Source organism: Dama dama, chromosome 17, assembly GCF_033118175.1.
Source record: "Dama dama isolate Ldn47 chromosome 17, ASM3311817v1, whole genome shotgun sequence".
NCBI lineage: Eukaryota > Metazoa > Chordata > Mammalia > Artiodactyla > Cervidae > Dama > Dama dama.
In genome coordinates this window covers 18,232,574-18,259,285 of record NC_083697.1, presented here as the reverse complement: position 1 = coordinate 18,259,285, position 26,712 = coordinate 18,232,574, and the positions used below count along the sequence as shown (strand labels likewise).

Genomic DNA, 26,712 nt, shown 5'->3' with positions numbered 1-26,712 from the left:
TTAAATTGGTTTTTTGGTTATATTTGGTCAGAGATTTTTTATTTGAAAACATGTTAAAAATATCAATGGGGATTTATCTTTTGACTCTTAATAATGTTAATGTAGATAATGTTTACAATTTACTTAAACTAGTGATATTAAAGAAAGGATATTATTAATAAGTAGGAGGAAAAAATCCCATGATCTTTTGTGAACCTAGTACATTTCTGAAACTTTAAGATTCTCTAGGTGATGGTGTATTGAAAAGCTATCTTCCCCCACATGTGATTTTGTCCCATTGTGGCAGGAGATGAAAACTTGATCTGAATTTCCTCCATATTGACTGTGGTATTCTGCTAATTAAAATCCCAGTGAATGAGAGTTAATAAAAGCCCTAATGAAACATTTTAAAACATGAATCAAACGTCAGTCTTTTTAAGAAAGCAAATACCTATCAGAACTTACAGCCTCACACAGAACCAGTTGTATGATATATGAAGCTTTTCTCATTTGTTTAAGGATGAGATCAGCGTCAGAACAGAGCGTTTCCTTATTGCTGGCTGAGTGTTGAGCGCATGATACAGAAGCACAGAGATGACTGTGCCAACCTAGCAGCAAAAGATACCCCCGCTGCATCTGTGTGTATGTGTGAGAGTGCAAACTTTCTTCTCTGTTAATGATTCTCAAAATGATCTTTGGGCCACTGGAAACATCACCTGAAAATTTGTCAGATGTGCATCCCAGATCTCTGGAAACAGAAACTGTGGATAGGCCTCTAAGTCTGTTACAACAAGTTCTTCAGATGATTCTGCTCCTTGCTAAAGTTTGAGAACCGCTGATCTATGATAATAAATATAATCGTTTCCAATTTTCTCATGTAATGACAAATTTCTAGTCATTTTAGGGACAAAAGAAAAATCCAATATGAATTTCAAAATGTTTTCCTGCTTAACACTTCCTGGCTAGTTTTTATAACCTAAATTCATGATATTGTATTTTATATACTAATTAGTTATTTAGGAATAGTCAAGTATTCTTAGTTCTGCCAGCACACACATGTACATACACATACACACACACACAAGCTCCTCAGTTTATTAAAAAAAAAACAACAGAAAGTGGCTTGGTGGGAATGTAAATTGATATCGCCGTTATGGAGAGTAGTATGGAAATTCCTTAAAAAAACTAGAAATAAAGCTACCATATGACACACCAATCCCTCTATTAGGCTTATACCCTGGGGAAACCATGATTGAAAAAGACACGCATACCCCAATGTTCATTGCAGCCCCATTTACAATAGCTAGGACATGGAAGCAACCTAGATGTCTATTGACAGATGAGTGGATAAAGAAGTTGCAGAACATATACACAATGGAATATTACTCAGCCATAAAAAGGAATGCATTTGAGTCAGTTCTAATGAGGTAGATGAACCTAGAGCCTATTATACAGAGTGAAGTGAGTCAGAAAGAGAAAAGTATCTATTAATGTATATATATGGAATCTGGAAAGATGGTCCTGATGAACCTGTTTGCAGGACAACGATGGGGATGCAGACGTAGAACACACCCTTGTGGCCACAGTAGGTGAAGGAGAGGGTGGGACGAATTGAGAGAGTATCGCTGAAACATACATATTACCATATTTAAAATAGATAGCTGGTAGGAATTTGCCCTGTGGCACAGGGAGCCCAAAGCTCTGTGCCAATCTAGAGTGGTGGGATGGGTGTGAGGTCGGAGGGAGGCTCTGGAGGGAGGGGCCTGTGTATGCCCATGACTGATTCATCCTGGTACATGGCAGACACCAACACAATATTATACAGCAATTACTTTCCAATTAAAAATTAATTAAAAAAAGTGGGTTGGATTAGTTTACTTTTGTGTATTTTACTGTGACTTTGTGTAAATGTAACCCAGTGGTTCGCAATAGCATAATCCCCTGGGGAGTGTTAAAAAGAAAACAAAAGATGCTAAGACCTGGGTAGGCCTCGTCTCCAGAAATTCTAATTGATGTAGGTTGGGGGTGGCAGTTTTCAGGTGTCTCTAGTTTTCATGGGCTCCCCTGGGACTATAATGTGCATTCACATCTGAGAGCCACTGGAGGGTCACCCTGTGCTGGAAGATTGGCTCCCTCCCACCCATATCAGTTCCTTAAAAATAAAAAAATGTATATTAGGTTGCTGCTGCTAAGTCGCTTCAGTCGTGTCCGACTCTCTGCGACCCCATAGACGGCAGCCCACCAGGCTCCGCCGTCCCTGGGATTCTCCAGGCAAGGAGAATCCCAGAACACTGGAGTGGGTTGCCTTCTCCAATGCATGAAAGTGAAAAGGGAAAGTGAAGTCACCAGTCGTATCCGACTCTTCGCGACCCCATGGACTGCAGCCTACCAGGCTCCTCCAGTCCTTTAATTGTTTTAAGCAAATTGTGTTTTGTGTGTGATTAAAAAATAATTTGTTTTCCAGTAGGTTACATGTTTATTACTCTTCATTCTGCCTCTTGTCTTCACTCTACATCCTTGCTTGCTCACCGTGCATTGCACATAACCTGTAGCATCTCGTGTCACCAGAGAGCTTGTCAGAGATAAATCATCTGGGGCCCCACACCAGACGTGCTGAATCATAATTGCATCTTAACAGTATCCCTATGAAATTTGTCTTCACAGTAAAGATCCTCTAGAACATAAAGTTTAAAGTCAGGATAGATTTCATTCTTCTTTGTTTTTTCCTCAGCATCCATTGATCTGGTCTTAACTATTTTTATGATTCAAATCATTTCAATCTCATTAAGCCTAGTCTTAACCTCATTTTTCAATAAGCTTTAGACTATAAGCGATTTTCCAGACCATCTAATTTAATATCTTCACTGGCAGGTGAAGGAAATTAGGTGCAGAGAAATTAAATGACATGGCCTAAATTACCAAGACTGTGGATTTGGGCATCCATAGTTGCTTGCCCTGTGTGTGTGTATGTGTGTGTGTATTTTTTCCTTTAATTGTAGGGACATCATGATAGGGTCACTTATAACAATTTTAGTATCATAATATAAACAACTTTAAATGTGAACTACCTGAAAAGACAATCAGGTTACTCCAATATGACACATATCCAAAACACCAAAATTTTAAATACATGTTGACATTTATTTAAATTATATATCTAAAGTGACATTGAAATACTTTACTAATAAACTAATATTTCAAATTATAATTTGTGTAATTCAGTGGTAATGGGAAAGTAGAATATGTGATATTAAACTTAATGAAAATTGAAAGGTACATGTCCTTTTATAAGGCATGTCCTTATAAATTACTAAAACTGTATCCATGAGTTCCTGAGATATTGCAGGCACTTTATCACGAGACATTTAAAATATTTGGAAAGTGTTTATTTGTTTATTCTGGGTTCCTCAGGAACAGGGGATGGGCCTTATTCTTTTTCACATCCCCAGGAGAGTTAAGCTTTATCCGATCTTTAGATTTCAGATCCACACATCCACTGCATCACTTGTGTATCTCTTATTGCAAATAAGGATTAAGTGTGAGATCCTTGTCTCTCAATCTGATGGCTGAATTCGTGAAAATCCCCAGGGCATCTTACAATTGGCAGATTTGGGGATTTCTCCCAGACTTCATAACAGCCTGTGCGTTGAAAAGGTTGTGGAATCTACTTTTTTAGTTAGCACAGTAGGTGTTTCATTTGGATGCAAACATTTTGAGAATCGTTTCATTAGGGGATTGAATTTGTGTTTAATATAGTTAAATTTAATTGCCATCATTGAGCATTGAATACATATATTATACTAGGTACTGAGTGCCATGTCTGTTGGCATCTGTATTACCCTGTTTTTCTTTTCTATTTTCTTGCTGTTTTTAATCTTACTTTCCCACCTGATGATTTCAGAGAAGGATCCCAGGTGCATCTGGGCCAGCTGTCACTGATAAGCGAACAGCATTGAGTTTCTCCTGACAGCTTCCCCACCTGTACTGTAGATGTCTGCAAAGAGATAACTGCAGGCACTGGCAGTGTAGGAAAGTGGTAAGTGCAGCCAGCTTGGAGTGCTGTAACAGCAACAAGAACGATAAAGGACCACAAAAGCATTCCTTATGACTTCCCCTTCAAGAGGAGGTTTCCGCTGTACCCCTTGTGCTCATCAGAGTCTCAAGGGCAGACTTGATTTTTTTGAATGGTATTGCTAATGTTTTATTTCCTTGAGTAGTTTGCATTTCTCTGGTTGAGCTGTGTGTGTCCAGACAAATAAATGTCTTTAATTTTTCTGAGTGAATCAAAACTATAAATTAGATAAAGTAGCAGACTTTGGAAATCTGAAAATTACCTCTCTTTATTAAATGCCAGTTGCCAATCATATATAGGATTTTCACCCAGATTGCACTCTTAATTAATTAAAGATGCCAGATTGTCACCAGATCACTGCTTTATCTTTGGGGGGGTGGTGTGTGGTGGGGGTGGGAGGGAACATTCACCAAGAGTAAGTGACCTTAATTTTCTGAATTATCTCCCCACTAGCCCCCACCCCAAGTCATGGTGTTCCCATTTCATAGTGTGATTTTAGGAGTCTCCTTGCTTTAGTAGTTTACTTGCAAATCACAGTTCAATTCAGTCACTCAGTCGTGTCTGACTCTTTGTGACCCCATGAACTGCAGCACTCCAGGCCTCCCTGTCCATCACCAACTCCCAGAGTTTACTCAAACTCATGTCCATTGAGTCAGTGATGCCATCCAACCATTTCATCCCTTGCCATCCCTTTCTCCTCCCGCCTTCAGTCTTTCCCAGCATCAGGGTCTTTTCCAATGAGTCAGCTCTTCGCATCAGGTGGCCAAAGTATTGGAGTTTCAGCTTCAGCATCAGTCCTTCCAATGAGTATTCAGGACTGATTTCCTTTAGGATGGACTGGTTGGATCTCCTTGCAGTCCAAGGGGACTCTCAAGAGTCTTCTCCAACACCACAGTTCAAATCATCAATTTTTGGCACTCAGCTTTCTTTATAGTTCAACTCTCACATCCATACATGACTACTGGAAAAACCATAGCCTTGACTAGACGGACCTTTGTTGGCAAAGTAATGTTTCTGCTTTTTAATATGCTATCTAGGTTGGTCATAACTTTCCTTCCAAGGAGTAAGCGTCTTTTAATTTCATGGCTGTAGTCAACATCTGCAGTGATTTTGGAGCCCAAAAATATAAAGTCTACCACTGTTTCCACTGTTTCCCCATCTACTTGCCATGAAGTGATGGGACTGGATGCCATGATCTTAGTTTTCTGTATGTTGAACTTTAAGCCAACTTTTTCACTCTCCTCTTTCACTTTCATCAAGAGGCTCTTTAGTTCTTCTTCGCTTTCTGCTGTAAGGATGGTGTCATCTGCATATCTGAGGTTATTGATATTTCTCCTGGCAATCTTGATTCCAGCTTGTGCTTCATCCAGCCCAGCATTTCTCGTGATGTACTCTGCATATAAGTTAAATAAGCAGGTTGACAATGTACACTCTTGACGTACTTTTTTTCCTATTGGGAACCAGTCTGCAATAGATGGTCATAATTGACTTCAGAACACAAAATATTGTTTACATATGAGAGAGAAATGTTCAAACCTGGACTGTTTAACAACTCTATAGCAATAAAGCTGAGTATTCCCCCACTTTGTCCACAGTCACAATATGTTTTTTTAGCTTTGCTTTCTTCCTGTCTTCGAATGGTGGGATGAAAGTGGATTAAAAATGGATATGAAGCTCTGCAATATACTAGGTAATTTCTTGTCTCAGTCTTATTCTCCTCATCTGTAAATGGGAACAACTATTTTTGTCCTTATCTCAGTATAAAATGAGATAACGCTCATAAAGCCTGTGATGCAGAGAAGGTACATAGTACACAGTACAACTCTCTTTACAAGCTGCTGTTTACTGAGTTTTATGTTAAGATGTAGATTTTAAGCTGTGTCATGACCAGCTCCTTCCGGTTTGCCCAAGACATTCCCAGTTTTAGTGCTGAAAGTCCCACATCCTGGAAATGCCCTCAGTTCTGGGATGGTTGGTCACCCTACTGCTGGAAACAGTCTGCAAATAATAATGACTTCAGAAAGGTATCAGGAGTTTCTTCGTGGATGATGGTTACAGTGGGCAGAACAGACAGGGCCGATGCTCTGGTGGCACAGTGCTAACTGTCTTTGTTCCGACACGTTTCCTGGTTTGTGCTTCTGTTCTATGGTCCAGGATGTTAATCATTACCAAGTCCTCATTCCATCGGGCAAAAGAGCAAAAGTGAAAGCTCTAAGGGCGTAAATGAGAAATTGCACGTACTGCTCTGCTTCTATCCCATCCTGTTTACTAGAACTAACTTTTGTGGCTAAACTGGCTCCTAGAGAGGCTGGGAAATGGCTTTAGTCTTTTTGGCCATGAGCCAAGCTAAAGTAGAGGATTCCATTACTAGAAAAGAGAAGAAAAATATATGCCATGGCTATCTCTTATATGCCTATTTATGACATCCAGTTTCCTTTCATATTGTGATTATTTAATAAATGGTCATTTTCTTGGCCACTACAACATTGCTGTGAATGTGTAGGAAGTTAACAAATAACATGAAAAAAAGACCCCTAGACTTAAGGAAAAGCTGTAATGAAATCTATTCTTTGACTTGATAACTTTTTCCAATTGCAGTACACATTAGCCTAGAAATTCTCTCCGTAATTGAAGTGGGTAGCTAACTCCAGTGCCTCGGGCAAAGCTTTTGATTTAGAATTTTGTTCAGAAATAAGGCAACAGGTATAATTACAAGTTCATTCATTTCAGATTAAAGGACGAAAAAGAGTCCATTGGTGGAGGTGTATGTGATCCAACTATGTATCCTGGTTCAGAATCACAAGCACAGTCTTTCATTTAATAAATCTTTATTGAGTGCCACATGGTCACGCCATAGGGATAAAACAGTTGTCAACTTCTACTACAATTTCTACCCTTTGGGAACTTAAATTATGCTACAGGAAAATATATTTTTAAAATAAATTTGCATTTATTTAAAAGCACTGTTAATGATCCCCAATTAGTTTTTACTTTGCTGGATTTATTTTTCTTATTTTTGTTTTACTGGATGGCATTTTCTGAGGCTTAACTTGTAGAAGGTGCTTAGAAGAGAGGTGAAATTACTCGACAGTATTTCATATAGTACCAAGGTGAACCTGTGGTGGCAGTCATGATTGATATATTTTCTCTTCTTATTGCCATCCACATAATCCTCAATGCCAAGGAAACGTAAAAGCATGAAGAAATTCTGCTATGCAGCTTACTAGACTATATGATCTGTTTTGAGGACCAAATCACTCACTTTGTTTTTCTAAATAGCCCAATTCACCACGTACAGACATGATCTTAAATTTCCCATAAGCCCTGTTTTTCCTTTATCACTAAAAGATTTTGATTAATTCTTGTTTAGAATGTTAGACTATGAATTGCTGAGCTGCTGGGATGGTAGGCTGTCCAAACCTGAGTTCTAATTTTGTTTTGTGTTTTTCATATATTTTTCCTACATAATTCATCCTCGTGTATGTTTAGTTCAGAGTTATTAATGATTCAACTTTAAACAGAAAAAAAAAAAAAAACAGAAATGATTCTTTCAAGTGGTGGTCAAAAGTGATGCACCCTCCTTTTTTCTTTTTAAATAAGTAGATGGAAATAGAAAGGTTGCTGGAGGTCTAGCATGGTGTTACACTCTGATATTTGAGAAAATGGGATCTATCTGGATTCATAAAGTCTCTTGCTTATCTTTTAAAATCTTAGTGTTATGATGGGGTGTTCTTGTGTTGAATTTCTGCCTTTATTAACCATTGTTGCTTAGGAGCAGGAACAAAAGTTAGCTATTGATAATTAATCTTTTCTGGTACTCTTAAGGGGTTTACAAACATTTATGGAGTCTTGCAGGGATCACTTTTGCAAATGAGTGTCTTGTAGAGGCGACATGTAGGAGAATTCCGTGGGCAGAGGAGCCTGATGGGCTACAGTCCATGGGGTCACAAAGAGTTGGGACACAGCTGAGCGACTGACACACACATAGGTACACCCAGATATTCTTGTTGCTTTGCCCAAATTAATTCATACTTAAATGTTGGATGGTTTTCATATGGTGAGGGGTGGGCACACTTACTAAGACTAGCACTGTTTCTTATCTTGCATACGGCCCTAGAAATAATTTTTATATAACAAAATTTATGTAAAGAAGGAAGGGTGGATTGCTAGGCAACAGGAAATTTGTTTTGTTGTGTTCAGTCGCTAAGTCGTGTCCAACTCTTTGTGACCCCGTGGACTGCAGCACACCAGACTCCTCTTCTTCACTCTCTCCAAGAGTTTGCTCAAACTCTTGTCTATCGGGGCTTCCCTCGTGGCTCAGATGGTAAAGAATTTGCCTGCAGTGTGGTAGACCTGGGTTCCATCCCTGGGTTGGGGATTGAGAATTTGTTTAAAGACTTTGAATTTGGGATTTTCATCAGTATTCTGGCAGGGTGGTACAGTCAAGTAATAGTTGCATCTCAGAAGCCAGGAGAAAATTCGGAGCAGGTCGGGGATCAGTAGTATCTCATGTGAAAGAGAAGTCCAGTCAGATAAGTACTGGGGAAGAAAGGTATTTCAGTGAATATTAGGAGATATTTTGGCTTCCCTGGTGGTGCAGTGATAAAGAATCTGCCTGCCCATCCAGGAGACATGGGAGATGAGGTTTCTATCCCTGGTTCGGGAAGATTCCCTGGAGGGGGAAATGGCAACCCGGTATTCTTGCTTGAAAAATTTCACGGACAGAGGAGCCTGGCAGACTACAGTCCATGGAGTCACAAAGAATTTGGACACAGCTGAGCAACTGAGTACACATGTAGAAGGTATTTAGTGCCCTCGACAATGAGTGATCCGGCAGAGCTGGGGTGGAGTCAGTGGCAGACTGTAATCATTTGGGAAATAAGTGGGGCCCAATAAATAGAGACTGATGTTTTAAGACACTTGACTCTCCAAGGGGAAAATGAGAGTAAGACATGCTCAAGTGGCATGTACGTTGAATGAGTGTGTTATAAATACAATGTATTTTTGGTAGAAACCTTCAGAAGTCTGGAAATATATAACTAAGAAAGTAAGACAAAATCACTCAATCTGGCAATCCAAATTGACTACTGATAAGAGTTTTGATATTTACTTTCTTGTTACTATAATCATTTTGAAAGTGAAAGTAAAAGTGGTTGTTGCTCAGTCGTGTCTGATTCTTTCCGACCCCATGGACCTCATTGCCCACCGAGCTCCTCTGTTCATGGAATTCTCCAGGCAATACTGGAGTAGGTTACCGTTCTCTTCTCCAGGGGATCTTCCCGACCAAGGAATCAAACTTAGGTCTTCTGCAATGCAGGCAGATCCTTCACCTTCTGAGTCACCAGGGAAGCCCTATAATCATGTTATGTTTACATATACATGTGTATGTATGCCTGTGTGCGCTCAGTCGTGTCCAGCTCCTTGTGACTCCATGGACTGTAGCATGCCTGGTTCCTCTGTCCATGGTATTTTCTAGGCAAGGATACTCCAGTGGGTTGCCATTTCCTATTCCAGGGGATCTTCCCAACCCAGGGATTGAATCTGTGTCTCTTCCATCTCCTGCATTGGCAAACAGATTCTTTACCACTGCAATACCTGGAAAGTCCATATATATATATATAAAAATATATATCACATTGTGTTTCTTGCTTTCTTTTTTTTGTTTGTTTCTTGCGTTCTTATGTTATAAGCATTTTCTCAAATTAAAATTGTTTCTGAAAGCATGGTTTTTGATGGTGCTAGAGTTTTCCATAGTAAAATATGCTATACTTTTTCAAATTAATTTATTTTTAATTGAAGGATACTTGCTTTACAAAACTGTGATGGTTTCTGCCATACATCAGCATGAATGAGCCATAGGTATGCATCTGTCTCCTCCCTCTTGAACCTCCGTCCTACCTCCCACCCCATCCCATCCCTCTGTAAATGCACTATGCTTTCATCAGTCCTTTGCTGCTGGCTTCTTAGTGGTTTCTGGCTGTTAGCTATCAGAAGTGAATGCAGAGAATATCTCTGTAGATGCGTGTTGGCAATTCTGATTTAGGATCATTTCATAAATGTAAAATAATGCGGCAGTTGTTTTTCAGAACATTTGTGCCGATTTACATTTTTACATGGCGCTAGTATTACAGGACTGGAAAAGGTCAGTTTTCATTCCAATCCCAAAGAAAGGCAATGCCAAAGAATGCTCAAACTACCACACAATTGCACTCATCTCACACGCTAATAAAACAATGCTCAACATTCTCCAAGCCAGGCTTCAACAGTACGTGAACCGTGAACTTCCAGATGTTCAAGCTGGTTTTGGAAAAGGCAGAGGAACCAGAGATCAAATTACCTACATCTGTTGGATCATCGAAAAAGAAAGAGAGCTCCAGAAAAATATCTACTTCTGCTTTATTGACTATGCCAAAGACTTTGACTGTGTGGATGACAGTAAACTGTGGAAAATTCTGAAAAAGATGGGAATACCAGATTGCCTGACCTGCCTCTTGAGAAATCTGTATGCAGGTCAGGAAGCAACAGTTAGAACTGGACCGGAAACAACAGACTGGTTCCAAATAGGAAACAGAGTACATCAAGGCTGTATACTGTCACCCTGCTTATTTAACTTATATGCAGAGTACATCATGAGAAACGCTGGGCTGGAGGAAGCACAAGCTGGAGTCAAGATTGCCAGGAGAAATATCAATAACCTTAGATATGCAGATGACACCATCCTTACAGCAGAAAGCGAAGAAGAACTAAAGAGCCTCTTGATGAAAGTGAAAGAGGAGAGTGAAAAAGTTGGCTTAAAGCTTAACATTCAGAAAACTAAGATTATGGCATCTAGTCCCATCACTTCTTGGCAAATAGATGGGGAAACAGTGGAAACAGTGGCAGACTTTAATTTTTGGGCTCCAAAATCACTGCAGATAGTGACTACAGCCATGAAATTAAAAGACGCTTACTCCTTGGAAGGAAAGTTATGACCAACCTAGATAGCATATTAAAAAGCAGAGACATTACTTTGCCAACAAAGGTCCATCTAGCCAAGGCTATGGTTTTTCCAGTGGTCATGTATGGATGTGAGTTGGACTATAAAGAAAGCTGAGCATCGAAGAATTGGTGCTTTTGAACTGTGGTGTTGGAGAAGACTCTTGAGAGTCCCTTGGACTGCAAGGAGATCCAACCAGTCCATCCTAAAGGAGATCAGTCCTGAATACTCATTGGAAGGACTGATGCTGAAGCTGAAACTCCAATACTTTGGCCACCTGATGTGAAGAGCTGACTCACTTGAAAAGACCCTGATGCTGGGAAAGTTTGAAGGTAGGAGGAGAAGGGGACAACAGAGGATGAGATGGCTGGATGGCATCACTGACTCAATGGACATGAGTTTGAGTAAACTCCGGGAGTTGGTGATGGACAGGGAGGCCTGGCGTGCTGTGATTCATGGGGTCGCAAAGAGTTGGACACGACTGAGCGACTGAACTGAACTGAGTAGTAAAAAATTTGCCTGACAGTGCAGGAGACGTGGGTTCAGTCCCTGGGTTGAGAAGGTCCCCTGGAGAAGGAAATGGCAACCCACTCCAGTATTCTTTCCTGGGAAATGCCATGGACAGAGGAGCCTGGCGGGCTACAGTTCATAAGGTCACAGAGAGTTGGACACGACTGGAGCTCTGAGCAGGAAGCACATTTTTGCCAACTGCGTTTAACTACTTTGTACCTTTGCAGGGACTGAGCCTTATCTTTAAAAGTGACATCCTTGCTAATTTCATGAAGGAAAAAGCCTCGTTTTTTCAGTCATTCAGCAAGTTTTGAGCTCCTTAAGACTAACTGGGAGGCTGCAGTCCAGACTGCATGTGGCGGGGTGGCGTGTCTAGCGCCTGGTGCTGCCTCTGGGGTACATGGGTGTGGAGCCCTCTGCCACCTCCACAGGCCAGCATTAGGAGAGCTTCACCCTAGGTCACCAGTTCTAACTCCTCGTTGGGCAGATGATCCACTTTTCTGGAGAACTGGCCTTCGCTTTTACTTTTGGGGGTAAGTGCACCATCCCCTGCTTTTCCCTGAGAGCGCTTCCCCATCATCTCCTGCGCTGCCCCCTGCTCTTGCTCTTAGAGCGTCCTCTTCAGCTCTCAGCCATCTGGAAGCAATTTTCATCTCTACTGCAGTCTCCTCTGTGTGTTTTGGGCTGCGACGTCTTTCATCCTTTTGTATCCCTCAATAAGCGTTTCTCAAATTACTGACACAGACAGTGTCCACACTCCATTCCACTGTTGACGGTCGTCTTGCCCACGCCTCACTTCTTCATGTCCGTTCTCGGGGATTTGGGGTATTCATTCCGTTTAATAGACTTTACTGTCATTCCAAAGGCACTTTAGGAAGAAAGGACTAGAGACACCTGTGTTCACTTAGCCGTCCTGGACTGGAAGCCTCTGCTCCAGATGTTTTAAACATTCCAAAAATAGTTAATGATAGAGTAATAAAATCTAATAATAGTGGCTTTTTTTCCCCTTTGCTTTATACTCAGAATTATGTTTTTCCTTCCAGATATCATTTAAGGCTCAACACTCTTAATGACTTTATTAGAAAAAAAATTTTTTTGACACTCTTCAGTCTAATTTACTTTGGGGAAAGTCTAAGGTAAAAATTTTAGTGATTTTCTTTCTCCAATATAGAGCCATTTTATAACACTTCACAGGGAGTGCGTTCTTTCTTCATTTACTTGTGGTACTTCCTTCGTCTCATGTTATATTCAAGAAATTCTTATAGGCTACCATTGATTTGAATTAAGATTCTTGGACGAGTTCCATAGTGTTTTTTTTTTTTTTAATTTTTAATTGAAGTATAGTTGAGTTACAACATTGTATTAATTTTTGCTGTACAGAAAGTGATTCAGTTATATATATATATATATATATATATATATATATATGTACACACACATTCTTTTACATATTCTTTTCCATTGTGGTTATCTCAGGATATTAAATATAATTTCCTGTGCTATACAGTAGGACCTTGTTTATCGTTCAGTATGTAATAGCTTACATCTGCTAACCCCAGCCTCCCATTCCATCCCTCCCGCCACCCCTCCCCTTGGGAACCACAGATCTGTTCTCTATGTGTGTGAGTCTGTTTCTGCTTTATAGGTAGGTTGCTTGGTGTCAAAATTTAAATTCTACATATGAATAATATCATATGGTACTTGTCTTTCTGATTTACTTCACTTAGTATGATAATGTCTAGCTATATGCATGTTGCTGCAAATGGCATTATTTTGTGTTTCTCTTATGGCAGAGTACCATTCCATTATGTATATATGTACTACATATATATATATAATATATGTATATTATATATATATTTGTTTCTTTGTTTCTTTCTTTTTTTTTTAACAGCTCAGTTACAGCTCAGAATTTTATTTGGTCAACAAAAGATGGTACACCCCTGAGGCATGAGGGTGGGCCGACCCTGAAGGAGAGGCCAAGATAGTGTTTTAATTACAGAATTTTTACCTTTCCGTCCCAGGTCATTACTGTTTCATTTTCAAAAGTGAAATCTCCCTTTTCAAGTAAACATGGATATAGTTTGGTCAAATTCCAGACAAAACAAAGCCATCCATTGGAATTTTGAGATGACTTTATTCAGTCTATTTATCTTATGGAAAGGATTGACTTTTTTAGAATATTGTGTTCCATTGAAATAATATGGTACTGTGGTACACTTAGTATTCCTTTCATGTATATCTTTAGGGAAAAACTTGCCTTACTTAGAATAACCAACATATATGTTTTTTAGTTAACTTTAAAGGTATTTTATGTACTTTATTGTTACTGTGAATGAGATCTTTTTTATCACATTATTTAAAAATAACACTCATTATTTTTATTAAGAGAAGAGTAAGGTGACCAACGTAGAAAAAGTTAAATTAAAATCTCTAATAATTTGTACTATCCAGAAAAAACCGCTGCTGTTTGTGCGTATCACTCCTCTGTATGATATTTATATGTATATATCTTATATAAAGTGATAGTTCACATGGCGGGCTTCCCCAGTGGCTCAGCAATAAAGAATTTGCCTGCAATGCAAGAGACTTGGGTTTGATCCCTGAGTCAGGAAGATCCCCTGGAGGAGGAAATGGTAACCCACTCCAGCATTCTTTCCTGGAAAATCCTATGGACAGAGGAGCCTGGTGGGCTACGGTCCATGGAGTGGCAGAGTAGGACACGGCTGAGCAGCTAAGTGTGAGCCCATTACATGATCATGCTTAGTAACCTCATTTTTAATCGATAGTAAATCTTGAATGTCTTTTCATGCCATTAAATATTCTTTTACAAGATTATTTTAGGGGCTATTGTATGAATGAATCACAGTTTATTTTAACCAGTTTCCAACTGTTGGAGATTTAACATATCTGCAAATGTCTGCAATTAGTAGCAGTCTTCTCCTGCCTTAAACAGTGGCTTCATGAAAACGCTTATAGAGGTTAAATGTCTATTATGTATGTTGCAGGTTGTTTTTCTAGGGTATAATTTTCCCTTTAATTATGTTTACATTACATTTGATGCATCCACATCCCTCTTTTTAAATTGTCTGGTTGATTTTCTTTTCATTTTTTCAGGCTGCTTTACATTGTTCCCTAAAATAATAAACCTTACTTTTTAGAGCAGTTTTGGGTTCACAGCAGGAAGTACACAGAGCCCCCATATCCTCCCCTTACACCCATGCATACCGTCCTCCACCATCAACATCTTGCACCACAGTGGTCCGTTGTTAATGATCAATGAACCTGTCCTGACACATTAGCATCCCTTCAAGTCCATACTTAGAGCAGTGGTCCCCAGCCTTCTTGGCACCAGGCGCTGGTTTCCTGGAAGACATGTTTTCAGGAACTGAGGGTGGGGAGAAATGATTCAGGTGGTTATGTGTGCAATGGGGAGCAGCAGGTGAGGCTTCACTTGCTCACCGGTCCGCCACTCCCCTCCTGCTGTGTGGCCCGGTCCCTAACAGGCCATGGACTGGTACCAGTCCTCGGCCCGGGGCTTGGGGAGCCCTGCTTCACAGGGTTCACCCTTGGGGTTTGGATAGTCTCTGGGTTTGGGTAAATGTGTAATGACATTTATACACCATTGTAGAGTCTTACAGAATAATTTCACTGCCCTAAAGATCCTCTGTGCTCCACCTGTTCATCCTTCCCTCCTTTGCAACCATCGGCAATGACCAATATCTTTACTGTCTTCATAGATTTGCCTTTTACAGAAGGTTATATAATTGGAATCATACTGTATGTAGCCTTTTCAGATAGGCTTATTTCATTTAGTAAATATACATTTTAATTTCTTCCTTCTCTTTTCATGGCTTGATAGCTCATTTCTTTTTAGTGCTGAATAATATTCCACCATAGCGATGTACCACAGTTTTTTTTATTTATTCAACTAACTTTAGGTGCTGTACTTGGATACCCCCAAGTTTAGTCAATTATAAATAAAGCTGTTATAAACATTCATGTGCAGATTTTTGTGCAGACATCTGTTTTCATCTTTCTTCTGTAAATGCCAAGGAGCACAATTGCTGGGTCACATGGTAAGAGTATGTTTAGTTTATAAGAAACCTCCGATTTGTCTTCCAAAGTGTCTGTACTATTTTGCATCTCCACCAGCAATGTATGAATGTTCCTGTTGTTCCATACCCTCTCCAGCATTTGGTGTTGTCAGTGTTCTGGATATTGACCACTTTAATAGATATATAGTGGTATCATTATTTTTTTATTGCAGTATAGTTGCTTTGTTTTTTTTTAATAATTTTAGTTATTTATTTATGTTTGGGAGTGCTGGGTTCTCGTTGCTGCATGGACTTTGCTCTAGTTGTGGTGAGCAGCGCTGCTCTCTAGCTGTGGTGTGTGGGCTTCTTATTGGGATCGCCTCTCCTGTTGGGAAGCACAGGCCTTATTAGGGCTTCATTTGTTGTGGCTCCTGGGCTCCGGAGCACGGGCTCAATAGTTGTGATGCACGGCCTTAGTTGTTCTGATCTTTTCGGACCAGGGTTGACCCCACATCTCCTGCATTGGCAGGCAGATTCTTTACCACTGAGTCACCAAGGAAGTCCTCATTATTGTTTTAGTTTGCATTGCCCTCATGACATATGAGGGAGAAGGCAATGGCACCCCACTCCAGTACCCTTGCCTGGAAAATCCCATGGATGGAGGAGCCTGGTAGGCTGCCGTCCTTGGGGTCGCTAAGAGTCAGACATGACTGAGCGACTTCACTTTCACTTTTCACTTTCCTGCATTGGAAAAGGAGATGGCAACCCACTCCAGTGTTCTTGCCTGGAGAATCCCAGGGACGGGGGAGCCTGGTGGGCTGCCGTCTATGGGGTCGCACAGAGTCAGACACAGACTGAAGCAACTTAGCAGCAGCAGCAGCAGTGACATATGATGTGGAGCATCTTCTCATCTGTTTACTTCATATCTGGATTTTCTTTGGTGAGATGTCTGTTAAGATCTTTAACCCCTTTTAAATCAGGTTGTTTGTTTTTTTATTGTTGAGATTTGAGTTCCTTCCTTACATGTCTTGGTAGCAATCCTTTTTTTTTTTTTGCAATCCTTTTTTATATATATATTTTGCAAATGTTTCTTCCAGTCTGTTGCTTATCTTTTCATTCTCTTGACATTATCTTCTCAGAGAAGAAGATTTTAATATTAATGAAGTCCAACTTTTCAACTGATACATTGTGATTCTTCTGGACTAGCAAGGATCATACCATTTATTGGTAGTTGTGTTAGTCATTCTGTTATCCATAATGGTGATGTTTATGAGATTTAAGTGCTGTTGTAATGCTTCATAATTAACTTTGTATTTTAATAGTGAATAACGCACTTGTGCAAATGATGCTTCTTTGTTGGTAACCATTTCTTTTTCATGAAGACATATGACGACCTAGTAGGCATTATTTTTAGAAGATATTTTATCATATGAATATTGGTATTTCTTAATAATTTTATAATTTACATGTACAGAATGTATGTACATTTTCTAACCTCATTTTGTTATACGACAGCCACTGGTGGCTGAGATGGTCAGGTATCTGCCTGCAGTGCAGGAGACCCAGGTTCAATTTCTGGGTCAGAAAGAGCCCTTGGAGAAGGGAATGGCTATCCACTAAAGTATTCTTGCCTGGGAAATCCCATGGACAGAAGAGCCTGCTGGGCTACAATCCATGAGGTTGCAAAGAGTTGGATATGACTAAGTGACTAACACACATACATATTCAGTACAATACTAGTTTAGAAGTTCCTTAGTCACACTAATCACATTGGAATTGCTCACCAGAGGCTACCATATTGGATGGTAAGGAGATGGAACATTTTCATTATCACAGGTAGTTCTGTTGGACAGTGTGGTTCTAGAACATAAGCAGTTGTGATTAAACAGTCATTTTGTGTGATTTCTTTTTACTTTGCAGTAATTACTAAAATACTAAAAGAAAAAATTAAGAAATGCAGTGAAAGCATTTGTTTCCCTACTGTTATCTTTTGTTTCTTAGTGATTTATGTTAAAGTAACAGTTATAACTACAGCTGAAGGAGCTGAGTATGCTCACCATCTGCTCAGCTAAATGTGAAATACAATTGGCAGAGCAGTTGCCTAACATTGGTCCATCATGATGTTGGTCTTCTTGGACTTGCCAGCAGTAGCAGGCACCAGTAGTCACAGCAATGGGCGGTTCAGCTGAAATAACTTTTCTGCATAGTTCTCATTCTTAGAATTAATAACTTGTCTACTCAAAATTCCTAATTCTTTTCTTCCTTGGCAAGGGCAGAAGGCTGGGGTTCACTGGTGGCTCAGTTGGTAAAGAATCTGCCTGCAATGCAGGAGGGCCGGGTGTGATCCCTGGGTTGGGAAAATAAGCTGGAGAAGGAAATGGCAACCCACTCCAGTATTCTTGCCTGGGAAAGCCCATGGACAGAGGAGCCTGATGGCCTGCAGTCCATGGGTCACGAGAGTTAGATGCAACTTAGCAACTAAACCACCACCACCATTGGTGGAAGGCTACACCAGAGAGGCACATTTGGAGAGAGAACACAGAATAAAGGCCTGGAAGGTTTACTCCAAGATTGGCTACTTAATTTTCTTCTTTCATTGACATTGTAATTATAGAATGAACTTCATTGCTATAGAAACAGTGTTTGCTCCAAATTATTTTTTTAAAGGTCTCACATTAATTCAGGCAACATTTAACATAAGCTTTCATATGTTTATAACACATGTTACTTCAGTTTACTGTTATAGTAATGATAACTTAATGATATTGTATCATTTGGAATTGGTTTGAAAAGCATCTGGAAATATATTTTATAGTTTAATTTTGGTATTGGAAGAATCTATCATTTGTCTGCTATTGATTTCTTCTTTTTTTTTTTTTAGGTTTCTTGCAGTGTTTGAATGTTGAGAAGGTATAGTTGTTTAAACTGTGTTTAGATGGCAGGAATTTGTATAAGCAGGATGGTTAATATATGATGGGTAAACACATATTGATTTGGTGATTGCATATAAATCTATTTTGAGTTGTTCTTTGAAGTAGAAAAGTCCAGTTCTCATGGGTAATTATTGTTTAGGTCTTTCCCTATTTGGAGGCTAATTTAGAATCCAAGTGTAAATTATACTGGGTAGGTAGGGCAAGTTTCCATATTCAGTGGCCCACATAGATATTTCTTAAAAAATGGTAGAAGGTGACTCTAACTATTGTATATACTTTATTAAAGCAGAAGAGCAGAAGAAAGATTAGCCATCCTGTGCACAAGTGCACCTTTGCACCTGAGTTACAAGTACAACATGGGAAGTATAATCAAGGACGTAGTCACTCATCAGCCATCTCTTTCACAAGGATTTACTGAGATCCAGTTAACCCTCTTGAACTTTTGTATCAAAGGTTTCTCTTTTAGATAATGCCCTGAAATGAGTCAGCAAATTGATATAAATTACATAAACAGAGTTGGCCAGGATACTTAAGGGTATTTAGATAAAGGAGAAAGTCACACTAAAGGTCATTTTTTTCTCCTGTGGAAAAACATATTTTCTATAGAATTACTACTTGAAAGAATGATTTTCTGATACATAATCTTTCTTTGGTATGCTTTAGTCATAATTGGGGAGTGTTACTGCTGTGATAAAATGATTTAAAAAGAGACATACAGACTGATACACCCCCAAAAAAGAAGCCTTGGCTCTTCTTCCTGGGATTAACATTGATGTTCCCTTAAAAGATAAACAAATGTTTCATAGATGGCTTATAGCTCTTATTCAAAGAAGAGAGATCTTTTTTCAAATTCAGTCTTACAGGTTTTATTTCAAATTGAAAAAAAAAAGATGAGTTCTCTATTGTTGTTCCAAAGCTGATACATTTTAAATCTATTTCAGTTTATGCCAGTCTTACTGTCAATTCTGTATTTTAAGAGACACCTTTCAGAAATGAAGAGACAGAACATATACTGGGATAATTTTTTAAAGCCATCCTTAGGCAAAGTACTGGATCATCAGATCCTGTGAAAAAGCACCTTTGTGATGGTTTTGAATGGTGAGGATTACAGTCTGTTTTAAGTAGTTTTCTGGTTGTCATTTCAGCTATGAAGTCTTACACTCCGTATTTCATGCTCCTGTGGAGTGCTGTTGGGATAGCCAAGGCTGCCAAAATCATCATCGTGCCGCCAATTATGTTTGAAAGCCATATGTACATTTTCAAGACACTAGCCTCGGCCTTGCACGAGAGAGGCCACCACACAGTGTTCCTCCTCTCTGAAGGCAGAGACATCGCGCCATCTAATCACTACAGCCTCCAGCGCTACCCAGGGATCTTTAACAGTACCACCTCGGATGCTTTCCTGCAGTCCAAAATGCGGAATATTTTCTCTGGGAGATTGACAGCAGTCGAACTGTTTGACATACTGGATCACTATACCAAGAACTGTGACATGATGGTTGGCAACCACGCCCTGATTCAGGGTCTAAAAAAGGAGAAGTTTGACCTGCTGCTGGTCGACCCTAATGACATGTGTGGATTTGTGATAGCTCATCTCTTGGGGGTTAAATATGCTGTATTTTCAACCGGCCTTTGGTATCCTGCTGAAGTGGGTGCTCCTGCCCCCTTGGCTTACGTCCCAGAGTTTAACTCACTCCTCACAGACCACATGAACCTGCTGCAAAGGATGAAAAACACCGGTGTTTACCTCATTTCCAGAATAGGGATCAGCTTTCTGGTTCTTCCCAAATATGAAAGGATCATGCAGAAGTACAACCTGTTGCCGGGGAAGTCCATGTATGACTTGGTCCACGGGTCCAGCTTGTGGATGCTGTGTACAGACGTAGCCCTGGAGTTCCCGAGACCCACCCTGCCTAATGTGGTTTATGTAGGAGGAATCCTAACCAAGCCGGCCGGCCCGCTACCAGAAGTAAGGTTTGCTGAACTCCTTGGTAATCTTTTCTTAATATAAATGTCCATTTGTCAGCTTGGATTTTTAGAAGAGCGGGGATTGGGTATTGCTGGATACTAGATGCTATTCTAAAAAGTGGTTAAGACACAGAGCCTGCCAAGGTCCTTTTATTTGTGGGTGCCCCACTCCTCTGGAACACATTCCTGCTTTGAATGAGCATTTCCGTAACACCAAGAGGCCACTGTGCCATATGGTCAGTAGACTGTCTGAGAAGTAGATTTTTGATTAAGTTATGACTCTGAGAGGAATGGAGTTAGATAGTTCATTTTAATGAGTGTAAGTGATTTCACTTTTAATTAAATGCAGAGCTCCTTCTGATCTCCCCCAGAAAACACAAGCACATGTCTCTGCATCCAGGTTAGGTCCTGTGAACTCAAATAAGTAGGACAATGTTAGTAGTGATTCTTTCAGCAGTCGTGACCACTTAAAGTTTATGTCCAACAATGAAAATGAGGTAGTAACTTCCATCAGACTCGGATGCTGATTTAAAGTTAGTAAAATTATTTAAAGACATCATGCCTCACTGTGATTTCATGTCAAAGATGGAATTAATTACATTTAAACAAAACCTGTTTAGTCTCTGAGTCAAACCTAATTTCTTCTTTCTGGCTGAGCTGTCAGCAAATACACTTGGGTTCTATTCTTCATCCTAGTTTGGCTTTTTTTTTTTTTTTTTTCAATTAGGTATCTCAAAACCTGTAGATAAAAAACCTGTAGGAGCTATATTGCATATCTGTTGTAGGGGAATTTCTAGCCTCAGGTTGACTCTGGATTCAAACTCAACCTCTGATGGCATTTATCAGAAGTGTAGGGCCTGTACTGTTTTTCTCTACTGCAGCCGTTTCTACTCTTAAAATTCTTAAAGCAGCCACTCACAGCAATAGTCAAAGTCTTCATTTCTAACTCTGGTCACTACATTTAAAGAAATCTGCCAGAGTCTTGATGAAGAGTCAGTCTAGATTTTCTCCTATAGGTGTCAGATAAGTGCAATCTCTGGGCAGAATTTTCTCATGGGAAAATAAGGTGATTGGAATATATAGCCTGTAGATTCCTCTCACACCTCCATTAGAAACATATTTAATAAATAACACTTTATATATTTCATGTAACATGAAGAAATAGAACTTGCCAGAACTTTGACCCATAAACCCTAGATTGCTGTGAAGACTGTGAGAGAGAGTGGTGGTTCTTTCTGACATCAGCTGTGAAGGATAAAGGTTAATCTCAGGCTGTCTCAGCCATTATCAAGCCCACTTTGAAAATTTGATTAGTCTCTTTCAGAGTCATTGTGTGATGTATTACCCCCTTCCTAAAAGTATCTAAAAATCAAACTTCAGAAATAGCTTCTAAAAGTCCCAGAAGCAAGTTTATCTCTACCTGAACTGAGCCATTCCTGATGTCAGGCATATCAGCCCTGCTCCCCTCAAGTCTTCATCTTTTCCCAACCAGAGCTCTGCCATTTTGCCTGTTCCTTTGAATTTTTGTTTGAATACTGTCTCCCCTGGTTATACGGAAGAAGGAATTATTGACATTCATTTTTCCTGTACTGTAGCAGCTTGAACTATAAGCACAGAACACTATTGTATGCTTAGTAAAATAGCATGGGTCCTTGTGGTTTCATTACAGTAGTCCCTCCTTATCTGCAGCTGAGTTATCCTCGATCAACCATAGTATGAAAATATTAATTGGAACATTCCATAAATCAACGATTTGTGAGTTTTAAATTGTACATTGTTTTGAGTAGTGAAGTGTGATATCTTACATGGTCCAGCTCGGTCCTGCTCCACGCTGCCCCGAATCCCCATCCATCCACGTGGTCCGCTTCTGACCTACAACCGATGATGTCATCACGGCTCTGTATTGTAATGCCTGTGTTATTCACCTTATTCCATCTGATCATGTCTCATCTCATGTCATCACAAGAAGGGAGAGTAAGAGCCCAATAAGATATTGAGAGAAACCACATCACATAATGTCTCTTGCAGTGTATTGTGATCTATTTTATTTTTAGTTATGATTTTTGATACCCTACTGTGCCTGATTTGAAAATTAAACTTCTTCGTAGGTATGTATAGGAAAGAGCATGGTATATATAGGGTTCAGTATTATTCAAGATTTCAAGGATCCACCAGGGGTCTTGGAACATACACCATGTGGATAAACTGGGTTACTGTATACTTTGTTTTACTTTAAAAGCAGCTTTTGCATGTTTTTATCTATATGTTATTACCTATAATGTTATTACCCAGGATGTTTTCTGAGATGCCATGATTTCTAGTTTGGCACTGGGTTGACCCACTTTGTGGGCCTGTTCTTCTTTTCCTCTCTGGGCATTTTGTAATTATTCTTTTGAATATGTGCTCCTTATCTACAATTATTGCTTTGGCTCTGACGGTTAGATGCCACACTCAGAAATATCACATCTGGCATGAGTATGTGTTATGTATGTGAACCTAGATAAGTATATTGTGTGTGTGTGCTCAGTCGTGTCTGACTTTTTGCATCCTCTTGGACTACGGCCCATCAGACTCCTCTATTGCTGGGATTCTCCAGACAAGAATATTGGAGTGGGTTGCCATTTCCTCCTCCAGGAGATCTTTCCAACCCAAGGATCAAACCCGTTTCTCCTGTGTCTCCTGCATTCAGGCAGGTTCTTTACCCACTGAAGCATGAGGGATAAGTATATCATTATCATTGAAAATCTGTGAGGTTATAAAGTGTGAAGGGCCATTTTCACTTCAGTGTTCCATTTACAAAGTTCTTCAATAGGGAGAATTTTGAAGAATGGTGGGTCTTATTCATTCATATATTCCCTACCCTAGTGAGGTTTTATGTGCTTTGGAACACGTGCATTTCTATTGAGATTTCTCTAGTAGATTTGATAAAATAAACTGTACCTCAGCATACTAAAAGTTAATGAGTTTCTGAAATGCCTGTATTATTTACAGGTCATAGTTGTGATGGTAAGATAACAGAGACCAGCGAGTGGCCTCTTAGAACACACCATTCACTAATAACGGCTTAACTGTTAACTGCCTTGGTGTCTTACACTGGTAGGGGATTAAGTTTTCCAGATGTCTAGAAATGATTTGACAGTGAGATTTCTTTTCACAACCTGGGATAAAAAGGTAGAGAAAAATGTCTAAAGGACATTTTTCCGAAGCATTCACAATGTCTGAGCCTAAACAAACTCTAGAGAGCATCTAGTTCAGCTGCACTTTTCCACCTCAAAATACAGGAAGTGACCCATTCATTTGTCACATATGAGAGTAAAAGAATTTGAGTGTCTCATCCAGGCCACAAAGCCAGGTGAAACATGGATTGTTTTGCCATGAATTAGATATTTTGTCAAGATGCCTGTATCTCTCGTTACTCATTTACGCATTTATAGCTTATTCAAGGAACTTCCCTGTAGCTCATACCATAAAGAATCTGCCTGCAGTGCAGGAGACCTGGGTTCAGTCTGTGGGTCGGGAAGTTCCTCTGGAGAAGGGCATGGCAGCCCACTCCAGTATTCTTGCCTGGAGAAGCCGGTGGACAGAGGAGCCTGGCGGGCTACAGTCCTCGGGCTTGCGAAGAGTTGGACACGACTGAGCGACGAAGCATAATTTATTCAAAATTATGCAGAGACAATTTCACTAATCTTTATTTGATAGCTCAAAGATTGTGAGGACTTAATATGGGAGTCAGATCACGCCATTTGTACCCATCCTTGGAGAAAGAAATGGCAACGCACTCCAGTATTCTTGCCTAGGAAAACCAGCGGACAGAGGAGCCTGGCGGGCTACGGTCGGTGGATTGCAAAGAGTCAAAGAGTCGTGCGTGACTGAGAGACTTGCATTTGTGTTTCAGAGGTTTAATGATAGAAATCAGCCAAAATCCAAATCCTTTTGATTACAAAATGTTGTCTTGGTGTAGAGTGAAGAAATTGTCTGCACTCATAACATAATGATTTCTAAACGTATGTGCCTGACTCATCACACCACTTCTGCAGGCGGTATGGGCAGGGAGTCACGGTGAGGCGGAGTGCCGGCCGCCGAGCGGCTTCCTTGGGGGGCACCGGCGGGAGTCGGGGGGCCTCGGGGCCTGGCCTGGCTAGCGCGACCCCGCGTGTGGCCAGCGCTGCCCGCGGCTGCTGGAGGGGCTGGGGGACCTCTGCTGAGGGGCTGGCTGCACCTGGGTACGCGTAGGCACGGGGTTCCCCTGCTCTGCCGTCGGCCGGTTCGAGCCCCTGGAGCGGGAATACCTCTCCAGGACTTGTAAGAGATCCCGCCGTTTCCACGGAGCTTACCCAGATCTCCTCATTCAGTGGCGATTCCAAGTGAATTTCTCACCACTTCGCCTTTGGACCGTATCTTTGATCTGAATCGCTCCTTTAGTTCTTTGTGAGCGCGGGATATTTTCCTAAGTTAATTGAAAGGAGCGTGTGGTCAAACATTTTAACAAGACCCATGGCAGCCCACTCCAGTGCTCTTGCCTGGAAAATCCCGTGGACAGAGGAGCCTGGTGGGCTGCAGTCCATGGGGCTGAGAGTCAGACACGACTGAGTGTCTTCACTTTCACTTTTCACCTTCATGCATCGGAGAAGGACATGGCAACCCACTCCAGTGTTCTTGCCTGGAGAGTCCCAGGGACGGGGGGCCTGGTGGGCTGCCGTCTGTGGGGTCGCACAGAGTCGGACAGGACTGAAGCGACTTCGCAGCAGCAGCGGTCTACAGTAGGAGTGATGCCCTTTAGAGGAAGAGGTTTAGAGTGGACTGTATCCATATTGTGGCTTATCTCTATCGTTACAGTGTGGTAGAGAACACAGGAACAATTTTTTTTTTTTTAAAGGTTTACTTCCTCCAGGAAGGAAGTCTGTAAATAGTTCCACATTTGACTAGATCCTTCAAGTATTAAATGTGGATGAAATAAATAATAACATCTAATAGGGGGTGACTGTAGCTTTTAGTAGTTTGACTAGGAAGTAATAACAATACTACTACCAAAGAATTGTACATTTACTAAGGGAGTCTTTTGATTATTAAAATTGACCTGTTTGAGGTGATAATTTTTAGATGATTTCCCATTGGCAGAAAGTGGTCTAGCCCTGCTAAACTGCTGATCTCTGCCACTTTTCGGCTTCTACAGCCCTGAACTATCATTGCACCTAACAGATTGTATCTTAATTATTGGTTTTTCACATGTTTTTCTCCCCTGCTAGGGTGTGGATGCCTTAAAGGGTGGACAGCAAGGTGGATAACCTTTGTACCCTGAGTGGCTGGAAAATGATAGTCATTCAATAACTGTTTAAAATTAAGCAAAATGCATCAAATAGAAATAGTTGCCAAAAAATAGGTGATTCAGTTAGTATAACAATATTGTTAATATTATAACCATTATTTGTTTATTCCAAATTTATGTTCAGATGCCATTGAAGCCATTAAAGCCATTAAGTAACCTGACATTCCAGATTATTGTAATGAATTAAGATAGCTACTTAATGATACTGATATTGAGAAAAGGCGATCACCTCATTGTTCATTACCCAGTTGGTGAGCTAAATGATCCCCACTGTGTTCCAGATGCACATGGGCAGGGCCAGCAGTGCTCAGGCACTATTGCTGTGTTAAGATGGCTTGGGAGGGTATGACCCTCATTTGGTTGGACTGCAGAGGGGCTTTATTGCCAGGCTAGGGGTATGAAAGGCATTTTCATTGCACCATTTGTACAGACATTTTTTTAAAATTAGGGAAACAGTCCTGGGGAGAGATACAGATGAGATAAAAAGATGAACAGAGATAAGAAAGAGCCAGAGAGCAAGGACAGGGTCATGAGATACTCACTGCTGTTCATTTTGTCATTTGCCAGAACTTCCTCACAGAGAAAGGCTTGGGCGGGGGAAAGAGACATTGTGCAACAGATTCATTAGATTAACCCACTTGTGAGCAGATCAGGTTATGAGAAGAATAAAACTGAGGAACAAAACAGTGGCTTTTTACATGTAGTTTTCTTTGAGTCACCTAGAAGCCTTTTCTTATTATTACATATGGAAATGAAAAGCTGACTTCCTCAAGAGTGAATGAATGTCTAGACTGAGTTATGGGACCACAGTCCCTGGGGCTAACAGACTGATCCAGGGTTGCAGCAAATATGAAAAATCATGGAGATGGACAGGGAAGCCTGGCATGCTGAAGTCCATGGGTCACAAAGAG

General features: G+C 40.3%; 1 protein-coding gene across 2 annotated transcripts in view; it reads left to right on the top strand.

The window, feature by feature from the left end:
* UGT8 (UDP glycosyltransferase 8) overlaps positions 1 to 26,712 on the top strand; it is a 93,817-nt gene that overhangs the window by 12,548 nt on the left and 54,557 nt on the right. The window contains exons 2-3 of one of the 2 annotated variants that reach the window (XM_061164142.1): positions 18,456 to 18,484; positions 19,653 to 20,476. In XM_061164142.1, coding sequence (XP_061020125.1) covers positions 19,655 to 20,476 — 822 coding nt within the window. In that variant the 5' untranslated portion in view covers positions 18,456 to 18,484; positions 19,653 to 19,654. The remainder of the gene's footprint in view (positions 1 to 18,455; positions 18,485 to 19,652; positions 20,477 to 26,712) is intronic. The other variant, XM_061164140.1, reaches the window with a different exon arrangement.